This window comes from Austrofundulus limnaeus, unplaced genomic scaffold (genome assembly GCF_001266775.1).
Source record: "Austrofundulus limnaeus strain Quisiro unplaced genomic scaffold, Austrofundulus_limnaeus-1.0 Scaffold48, whole genome shotgun sequence".
NCBI lineage: Eukaryota > Metazoa > Chordata > Actinopteri > Cyprinodontiformes > Rivulidae > Austrofundulus > Austrofundulus limnaeus.
In genome coordinates, this window is record NW_013952450.1 from 1,451,354 (window position 1) to 1,461,235 (window position 9,882).

The following is a 9,882-nucleotide window of genomic DNA, read 5'->3' on the forward strand; positions in this document are numbered from 1 at the left end:
ATTTAGAAGAGTTCCTGACTGTTTACAGTTCAGAGAGGTTAGGCTTGGTTTTATTTTCTGGTTTATGTACATTTTTGAGTTATCAATACAGTATAGTGTTGGTCCACTAGTTAGGGGCACTAGTTTAATTGTGGCAGTACTCTGTCACGGTGCTGTGTGGTCATGCGGGTGACCCATAATGCTTTGCGGTTGGACAGGGCGTGGTTTGTTGTGCGTTTGGTGGATTGGTTAGGCTGTAGAAATGACTGAAAAACTAATGGAAGACAATGCAAAGTCCCCACAAATATAGACGAACCAACTTGTGTGTGTCTATTAGCAAAAATATCTAATAAACCACTGAACAAATTTTAATAACCCTTGCAGACAGTAATCACTGGATGTGTACTAGAGGTCTTCAAACCTTGACACACCTGATTCAAATAATGAAATGACGTACTCGAAGCCTGTCAATCACTCTGTCATTTCAGTGAGCTGTGCTGAAGCAAGGAAACACAAAACAGGAGTGGGTCACGAGGAACAGGGTTGAAATCCTCTCATCTCCATCTGATTGACATTTGGAGTCAACCCAGTTCATCTGACTTTACGAATCACAAATCGGGCTACAATTCAGGCATTTTCACTGATATTGTGCAAAAAAAGAAATGGGTGCGTTGAGAATCATTTACAACACAGTCTCATCTCTCATCATGTCACATCAAATTATTTTTAGGCTTGACCAAAACTGACTCTAACTGATTTCTCAGCACAAGATGATCTTTGTCTTCACACTGAAACAGGCAGARTGCATTCCTTCAAGTAATGCTAGACTTTAATTTGATTTTATGCTTTTATTCATTTATGCCAACATTTCTGAGCATCAGACTTGTAAAAGAGATAAGATCTGATGAATGTAACTTCACAAGTCTCTCTGTTTGTGAACTGGAGGTGGTGTTCAGCTCTGATTAAACAGCACCAGAGACAGAGCTGAGATTGAGTAGTCATTGTTTGCTTGCAACAGAGTCCAGATCTGAGATTCAAAGGAGTGACGCTGCATTTTTCTGCCTCTGACCTTTGACCTGAAGTCAGACTGTTTTTTTTTCTTGAGCTTTTTTTTTCAGACTCATCAGCTGGATCATTAAAACACAGCTGAGTTTAATCAGACCATCTGATCAGGATCTGGGTCCAAACAGGGCTGGGTTTGAGAGAGGGAGTCAGGCGGAGCTGGGMTTAAATGCTCTTTCAGGTTGTGTGTGGTCAGAGCAGCTGAGGGGCAGTGAAGTGAAGAGGACAACGGAGACAATGATGGAACTTCTTGGAGACGCTGTGGCCAAAGTCGGTGGTCTGGTCACCGGAGCTCTGAATTTCTTCACCGACTTCTTTTTGACTCCACCGCTGACGGCAACTCTTCAATACTTAGAAACTGCTGAACTGAAGACGTTGAAAGGAGGTAGGTTTTTATCCCCATTTGAAACACTTTAATACATTTCTTTCCTTTGTTAATGCCTGAAGTGTTCAAAAGGGTCTTTGTTTAACTGGAACTTTAATCTCTTGCCCAACTCTCACCCTTTCACCTCATTTCACTCAGAATCCAAAACTTTCAAAGCCAAGACTCTGTGGGAAAAAACTGGAGCTGTTATCATGGCAGTGCGCCGACCGGGGTGATTTTTGTGCAGAGAGGTATATCGCATTATTTCCCCAAGCTTTTTGCACATTTTCCTATTCTTTCTGAAATCCTTTTAAGATGTCTGGAAATGTTTAAACTTCACTGAAGTTAAACATGTTTGTGTGAACCATGTGTCTAAGAAGATGTTTAACTTTTTTCTATTGTTGCTCTAAAGTTAAATATTAATTCTCAAAAAGGGGATTAGTTAGTCTAAGTGTCACTAAAAAGTCAATAAGTCTAAAAGTTTAACAAGAGCTTAGAAGTGCAACCAAAAAATACTGAATGCATGAAATTTAAAGACAGTTTAAGAGTTGATGTAAGGATGATTATCTCCATCATTGAAAACCAAAGGTAGATAAGTGTCAGCAAAATATCTTAAAACCCACTTGATGGATTTTAATACTTTCAGGTAATAACTGAACATCTAATCATCACATATAGCCAACTCAGTTTTACAGATAATGAGCGAGGCTTTGCTGTAATGGCATGACATCACATGTTGCACATCGTGTTATTTTYAAGTCTGTTTCTCAACAAGAGATGATTTTAGTCTAATGCACATTTCAAACTTTTAAATGAAAGTAATGCTAGAACTTAAAAGTGTCTCATCCTGCAGGAGGCCGCAGAGCTGTCCTCTCTGAAACCCCAGCTGGACCAGCTCGGGGTCCCTCTTTATGCTGTGGTGAAGGAGGACATCGGCACGGAGGTCCAGAACTTCAGACCCTTTTTCAAGGGTGAGATTTTCCTGGATGAYAAGGTGGGTAAAATTGTATAATAAATTAAACACTAAAGTCTTTTTAGTATTTGTGGAAAAATCTGTTCAGGTCCTCTTGACTGACTGACTTTGCTTTGCAGAGGAGGTTTTATGGGCCCCGGGAACGGAAGATGGGGCTGCTGGCGTTCGTGCGTCTTGGAGTGTGGATGAGCGGCGTGCGAGCCTTCAGAAGAGGCTTCATCGGAAACGTTTCGGGAGAGGGCTTTGTGCTCGGTGGGGTTTTTGTCATCGGACGAGGCCAACAGGTAAAACCCACAAGAATGAAGCTAACAACCAGTGCGTGTTTTTTTTTTTATAAAATGTTTTGTTTTATTTTTGCAGGGGATTCTCCTGGAGCACAGAGAAAAGGAGTTTGGAGACAAAGTCAACATTTCAGACGTCCTCCAAGCTGCCAAAAGRATCCCATAGGAACATTAGAGACTCGAGCTGCTCAAGTGTTTGTCTCTGAGAAACAAAAGTGCATTTTGTRTGAGAGATCATAAAGGCTTTGGGTGTGTTCATGATGGTCTGTTTTTAAATGCAACAAAAGGAGCAGACCTGATGTTTAACACAGTTTCCTGTATGACTCAAATACATTTGTATCTTAGGAGCTGAGAGGTGAACATTTCTGACCAATAAATCATGTCCTTGTCTTCAAGTTTGCTTTTATTCCTCATAACTGGAATAATGTTGCACAGAAATGTTAGTCATTGAATTCCTCTGGCTGGAGATTGGAYTGGATTTTTTTTTTCTTCTTCCCCCAAAAAGTTATTTTGAGTTCCATTTTTCTGCAGGAGTTTCTTCCCCACGTGGGATGAAATTGATACAAATGCAGACAAAAAGCTAGCAACTCTTAACTGTCCCAGCTACAGTTCAGTTTTGGGCCTTAAAGGCCATCAGCAGGGGATTCAAGCTGTGGGTGACAGAAGTCAAGGTTCTGAGCATAATCTACCCATCATGACAAAACATCAGACAGGAATTTTAGTCCTTTTTAAAGTTTTTCTTCATTTTGCAGTGATGTGGGGATATGGATGGTTGTATGAAAAGAGTATGTTCAGGATGTCATGTGGGGTAAATACAAGTGTGCATACTTCTGACAAGCAGACAAGTAGCTGATAATTGGTTCCACCCAGCTACACAAGTTCTGAGGAGCGCTAGATCCCAAAAGCCAAATATTTTCAGGGAAATTCTGGAAAATAAAAGTAGAAAGAGGAGAGGAATCAAATCTGTGGTAAGCAGAACATGGAGATCACATGTCCTTAACATGGGACATTACTTCCTTTTGTAAAGATCCAGAGTTGTGTGTCAGAGGGATTTGGATGCTCCCAAAGATGTATGTTAAGAGAAGATAAATCAGGCCAAGTACAATCAACTTWAACATTTAACACCGGCAGGTAAATGTTTCTAGGATGAATATTTTTACATTAAGTTGTGCTTTTAAAGAATGATCAGACCTGGTGTCTAACAACTCTTATCACTGCCCATTCATTCTTTAGGTTTAACACTCCCAAACAAGTTAATAACAATCAAAAAAAGTTTTACAATCTTTTTTAATGTCCTTTTCAGAAGCTCTTGAAATAACTGCATTAAATCTTGTAAGACTTTCTCCTCAAAATGAGCAAACCCACTGAACAAAAGACCCCCCGTGGTGGAGAATCACTGCTTTTGTTTTACTGAACCTAAGGTTTCTCCTGCCGTTAAGAGTGTGACCCTTTCTCTCTTGGCATGAAACAAAGGATGTCGTTGCCAAATGGAGAAACCGCCACACGGGCAGAGAGAAAGACRAGGCTCAATCAGGAAGTGGCAGCTTTTTGTCCGTGCCAAAGGAGTCGAGCAGTTTCCTAGTCTGGTATCCAAGGTTACTGGATGCTCAGCCAGCTGGTGCAGTGGGCAGCTGTGGGTGGGATGTGGATGGCAAACTTGACTTTAAATGTTTTAAATTTTTTGACATTCTAATTTGAACAAAAGGATTGAAAAATATGGAGCTACAATACAATCCCAAGTTTGTGATGCAACAGAAACAGTGACCARCTGTGTCCTTTGGAAAGAAATATAACAAAAGAATCAATGATTTTTGTGCATTTGTGTGGTTTAACTTMAAATATTCATGTTTATACATTTCCTCTGCTGCAAACTAGTCAATGATGATATTTTAGTATTTTTTATGTAGAATTGTATTCAAATGTATGGCTATGTGGGAGGCTTTACGCCATAAACATGAATGAGCATCAACTTATGTGTTCCTGTGACTTGATTAGATGGATTGGTGGGTGTTCTGGGGCTTAAGTGGATCAAACTAGTAGAGAATAAACACAGCTGGGGACAAATTGCTGGTGGGTCTGCAGCTGAGTACACCCCCAACACATTTATAGTGTGTTTGTTCAGGGGATGTGCTCTAATCTTCACACTGCAGAGACTTCACAGAGGCTGTGATGAAAGTGACCCTGTCCACATTCACAGTCATGCTGATTACGCTGTTGCTAAACTTGAAAGACTTTTGTGCCAAATAGGCTCATTGAGGTCATTTATCGATGCCACCGTGGGTGGGAAGTCTCTGTGATAGTTTGTTATAATTTCTTTAAAATGGTCTGACTCCTCCCTGAGGATGACACATACTGTGTTTCCAGAAATCTGTGATGGGTGCTACTTTCATTGGTGTAGCACCACAGACACTGTAATGTACTTGTGGTACACATACTGTATTTATTATTTATTATATATTATCTGACTGGCTGTTCACTGATGGCTTCTGTCATTCTCAATATTCTGGCTTGGTTGGGTGTGGTTCAAGTAATTATCTCTAGAGCTTCATGGTTTTTAATTAATCATAAAAACTTAGGTCTTAAAACCTATATACTTATTACTTTATGCTACTGTTTGACGTACGAGTGTTTTTTTTAATTGTGGAGTGCCATCTGCTGGTGGTCCGTCTGTCTTGTTATACAAATAACCCCACTAAAAACACATACATTTTTAGATTGCATAATATATGATTTAGGTAATGTTAAGAGTTTTTTTTTTGTTTTAGAAATTTTCAATAATGTAGTTATTAAATAATAGAGTCTATACTTCTGTATTATTGGCACATTTTCACTTTAAAAATAATTCACCTTGTTTAAAGTGTAAAGTGTGTGCTTAAGAAGTATAATCCAATAATCTTAAATTATATGTTACCTTTTTTTAATCTGTTTTATCAAAATTTTATTAGGGCTGTTGCCTATCGGCTTCCGTAGATGTCACGTAAAGAGTCCTTGACGTCAGCATAACAACAACCTGGTCATGACATCTCTTACTGGAGAAAAATCAATAGATTAAGACTTTATATCAATATAAATAGAATCACATTCACCTGAATGTGGGAGTCATCAAAAAAGGTGAGTGTTTGATACAGTGAGTCTTGAGAATTAGCAGTAATTTCCACGGAAACGAGCGGCTGTGCGCTACGTGAAAAACAAGCTAACTTTAGCATTAGCTAATTTATGTTTTCTCAGGTGTTAGGCGGCGTTCTGWTCTAGATGTCCTTACGACAGACTAGGGCTTCAGAAGGTTACTATTTTATGTCAGAAGGTGTTTTAATGGTGAATTCTGTAAATACATCTAGGTTTGCTGAGTTGTCGTACCCACCGACCCCCGGTGTGAAACCACTGCACAAATAGCTTAGCTAACTTAGCTTAGCTCCGTTGTCTTGTCTGACTAAAGTGTATTTTATTGTGCCACAATAGCTGCTTTGATAGCTGTACCTCAAGTGGTCCTGCGCAGAGGGTTGTTTGTTTACCCACCGTTTTGTAAATCTGCTGTAAAGTTAAACTCAAACTTCTGTYCTAACTAGCTCGGTGGGCGGCTGCGCTGCTCATTTAGGCACCGCCGAAGTCCGTTCATCTGAATAGTTAATTCAGTCTAGACACCTAGCTGTGTTTTTTTCAGCAGTGCGCACAGTCAGCAAATTAAACCTTTTGGGTGGCATTGAGCAGCATTGCACCTAAAAAAAGACGCGCATTGCAGGTGCGCTGCAGTGACCCTGGAAAAGCCTTGTATCTTTGCTTTGTCAGTGTGGGCGATCCGGGACGGGCGGGACATTCTGAAACCTGACATCTAGCCAGCCGAAGAGACGGGGAACAGGATTGGGAAGCAGGGCGAGGCGGGCCCCGCGGAGCCGGTGGAGAAGATGGCCGGCAGCCCGGAGAAGAGTTCCACCGCGCAGGAGCTGAAGGAGCAGGGGAACCGGCTGTTCCTCTGCCGCAAGTACCAGGAGGCTGCGACCTGCTACAGCAAAGCTATTGTGAGTAGCTGTTATTGTAACATCAGTGAAGAGGATGCTGGAGTTTTAGGCTGTACCAGGGACCGGAATGCAGCAGTGCTCTGTATTATTCCAGATGTGTGTTTTCTGGTATTTTTATTTTTATTTTTATTTGTCCCACAGAACCGTAATCCATCAGTGGCAGTGTACTACACCAACAGGGCTCTCTGCCATGTGAAGCTGCAGCAGTACGACAAGGCTCTGGCAGATTGCAAGCACGCTCTGGAGCTGGACAGTCAGTCGGTCAAGGCCCACTTTTTTCTAGGCCAGTGTCACCTGGAGCTGGAGAACTACGATGAGGCCATCGGCAACCTGCAGAAAGGTTAGAGGAAGCTCTGAAAAAGAGGTCAAAATGTGTCAGAAACCGTCATTGTGGAGAAGATCTTGTCTCACAAGTTGCRTAATCTTGCTTACAAATTTCCTCTTTAAGGTTTAAATGTACACGACACGTTTCCTCGTGTTTGAGATCTTTTTTGCTGTTGTTGCTGGTGGTCTTGGGGRGTCAAAGTACTTTGTAGAACAAAATGAAGTGGATGCGGCTCTTTATTCTATTTCAAGAAATTAGCTTAGAAAAAAGAAGCTCAGATGTGTAAAAAAAAAAAGAAGTAATGAACAACAGAATTCAGAGAGGTAGAATTATGAATATGCCCTCTTTAGGCTATTGCTGCTTGTATTTTCAGGGCTCTAATCTTAACATTTGATATCAATAATGCCATCCTCCGTCTGGATGATGTTTAAAGCTCATGCACGACAAACAGCAGCACAGCTTCAGTTGTAGGTTTTTTTTGCAGGTGTTGACATGTTTTTACTGGGTTTTAATTTGCAAAAATACCAAACTGATGTTTTCTTTTAAAGGAAAAGTCAAACAGCAGAGTTAATATATACTGTATGTTCTTGTTAAAATTTATTTCAATGTGTTGTTACCTGTCTGAATAAGTTACTGCCTCACTGTAATCACCAGTGAGCCGCGCACTCCTGAACCTTTTGTTCAACGTTCAACGTGATTCTTACATTTAGTAAAAGGCAACTTCTGCATCGGAATGTGAGACGGAAAGGACTTCAGTTGGATTCAGCTTTCAATTTCTAAATTAGTTTTGCCATCAAACAGAGCATCAAACACAACAACTTTTATTTCTTTACAGCATTTTTGCCACATAAAACCAAATGAGCCAAAAAATAAAAAGTGTTTGCCTTTTTCAGTTTGAAATCTACTGTTGTTTTCTTGTTTTATCATAAGTTTGACACTGTAATAGCCCAGAAGGTTCTGATCTTTCTTTTATTTAGAAAAACTGTAACCAGCTGATTACTAACGGATACAGTTTTTGACAGATACCCTGCATCGTAATGATGAGAACTTTGTGTTCATGTGTTGGTTTAAAGCCACATGCAATCATCCTCCTCAGAGCCTCACAACAAGCTTTATAACCAGGGTTGACATTTATAACAACCCTTTAAACCAAAGCTTAAATATTGTTATACATACCAGACATTCTGTACGAGCAGCATTTTGGTAGAAGATTAATACATTTTGTTACATTTATTGTTAGACACTATCTTCCTACAGTTCATTTTGCCAGAGAGCTGTTTCTGTATGCATCTTCTGTGGATATCTCTGCTCACTATAATCCGAAGTTTTTATTGTTTTTATTATTTGTCAGATTTACTTTAAATACTTGAAGAACATTTGTTTAGAGATCTTTTTGTAAACAGAATTTTACAAAAAACGTCTTATCTAAGTTTTGTTCGACTTCTTATTCTTTCTTTTTTTTTGTTCATTTAATTTGTAGCTTATAACCTGGCAAAAGAGCAAAGGATGAATTTCGGAGACGACATACCCAGTGCGTTGCGCATTGCCAAGAAAAAACGCTGGAACAGCATCGAGGAGAAGCGCATCAACCAGGAGAAYGAGCTGCACGCGTATCTGACCAAACTCATACTGGCTGAGAAGGAAAGGTGAGGAAGCAAGACGCTTTTCTCACCGCTGCAGATTCTTTGAATCTCCTTTTTTATGAAATGAGCTTGGTTTGCAGTTCTCCAGGTCATTTYTATACGTTCAGACTGAGTGATTAAATGTATTTTTTTTTTTTTTTGGCAGAGAACTTGAAGAGTACAGAGAAAAACAGGATGACAATCAAAACACAGGAGATGCTGCAAAGATCGCATCAAAACATGTAGGTCGTTCTGCATTTATTTTCAATCATATTTGTTTGGCGCACTTTAATAAAACCATTGTCAAAATATTACGTGTAAACAAGAATTAATATTGGAACCTGGTTTGAATTTCATGAAATGTGACCGGCTTACAGGACAAGTATTTAGTGGACATGGATGAGCTGTTCTCCCAAGTGGATGAAAAAAGAAAAGTGAGTTGTTTTTMTTACATTTTATTTCATATTGTAAAACATTACAGTTTGTAGGAGCATACTCATTAGACAGCATAGAAACCCAGGCAGGCTCGTGAACAACATTTACCTCTGCAGTTCTTCTCTTTTACAGCTTCGGCTCTAAGCCTGGTGAAATTGCTTTCTTCCTTAGGACAGTTATTTTATTTTTATCCTAAGCTGTTGCTGTGGTAACCGTTGCTTTTTGTTTGCCAAGTTTCTTGTCGGAGATGATTGTTGACTTCACTGAGTTAATAGAAATAACAGTGTTGATTTAAAAAAAAAAAAAAACACAATGGCGTCTGTCAGCAGGGTGTCTTCTATTGTAGCTCTGTGACTCAAAACTATTGGTGCAATTTTTATTTTAGCCACTGTCATGTTTACATAAATCCTTGATTACAACCCCTGGCAGAAAGTAGGGAATCACCAGTCTTGGATGAGCACTCATTCAAACATTTCATTCTGTAAAACAAACTCAGATCAAAAACATGATACAATAATAAGGTCATTCCAAAGAGCAACTTGCTGACTTTCAGGAACACTCAAAGAAATGAAGAGAAAACATTGTGGAAGTCAGTGTTTATTGACCATTTTATTGCTTACCACTAAAAGGCAAAAGATGAGTCATCATGTTTTTTTTTTGTGCATGTGTTCGTTTATTTTTGTGTTAGCAAAATATCACCTCTAGATAGATTTTAATTAAACTAATAGAAAGTAAACATTGGATGCTTAACATTTGGATGATAAACATTTATACTGAACCTTCAGTTGTCCCCCTCCTACAGCGCTGCTATTGCCAGTGTCACTC

The 9,882-nt window shown here is 39.5% G+C and overlaps 3 protein-coding genes across 4 annotated transcripts in view; all 3 read left to right on the plus strand.

Annotated features, from left to right (window-relative positions):
- The window catches only part of dydc2 (DPY30 domain containing 2), a 6,353-nt gene extending 5,044 nt beyond the window's left edge, over nt 1-1,309 (plus strand). The window contains exon 11 of one of the 2 annotated variants that reach the window (XR_001310204.1): nt 1,223-1,245. The gene's annotated coding sequence lies outside the window, so the exon portion shown is untranslated. Of the gene's footprint in view, nt 1-1,222 lie in introns of both variants that reach the window. The other variant, XM_014008195.1, reaches the window with a different exon arrangement.
- Nucleotides 693-3,054, plus strand: LOC106517394 (redox-regulatory protein FAM213A-like). The gene is made up of 5 exons (XM_014008201.1): nt 693-1,426; nt 1,565-1,656; nt 2,259-2,399; nt 2,498-2,662; nt 2,739-3,054. The coding sequence occupies exons 1-5, from the start codon at nt 1,279-1,281 to the stop codon at nt 2,823-2,825; spliced, it is 633 nt and encodes a 210-aa protein (XP_013863655.1). The 5' UTR covers nt 693-1,278; the 3' UTR covers nt 2,826-3,054.
- A 2,805-nt stretch (nt 3,055-5,859) lies between these two features.
- Nucleotides 5,860-9,882, plus strand: part of stub1 (STIP1 homology and U-Box containing protein 1) — an 8,069-nt gene continuing 4,046 nt past the window's right edge. Inside the window, exons 1-5 of the mRNA XM_014008197.1 lie at nt 5,860-6,675; nt 6,817-7,015; nt 8,481-8,646; nt 8,789-8,864; nt 9,000-9,056. Coding sequence (XP_013863651.1) covers nt 6,562-6,675; nt 6,817-7,015; nt 8,481-8,646; nt 8,789-8,864; nt 9,000-9,056 — 612 coding nt within the window. The 5' untranslated portion in view covers nt 5,860-6,561. The remainder of the gene's footprint in view (nt 6,676-6,816; nt 7,016-8,480; nt 8,647-8,788; nt 8,865-8,999; nt 9,057-9,882) is intronic.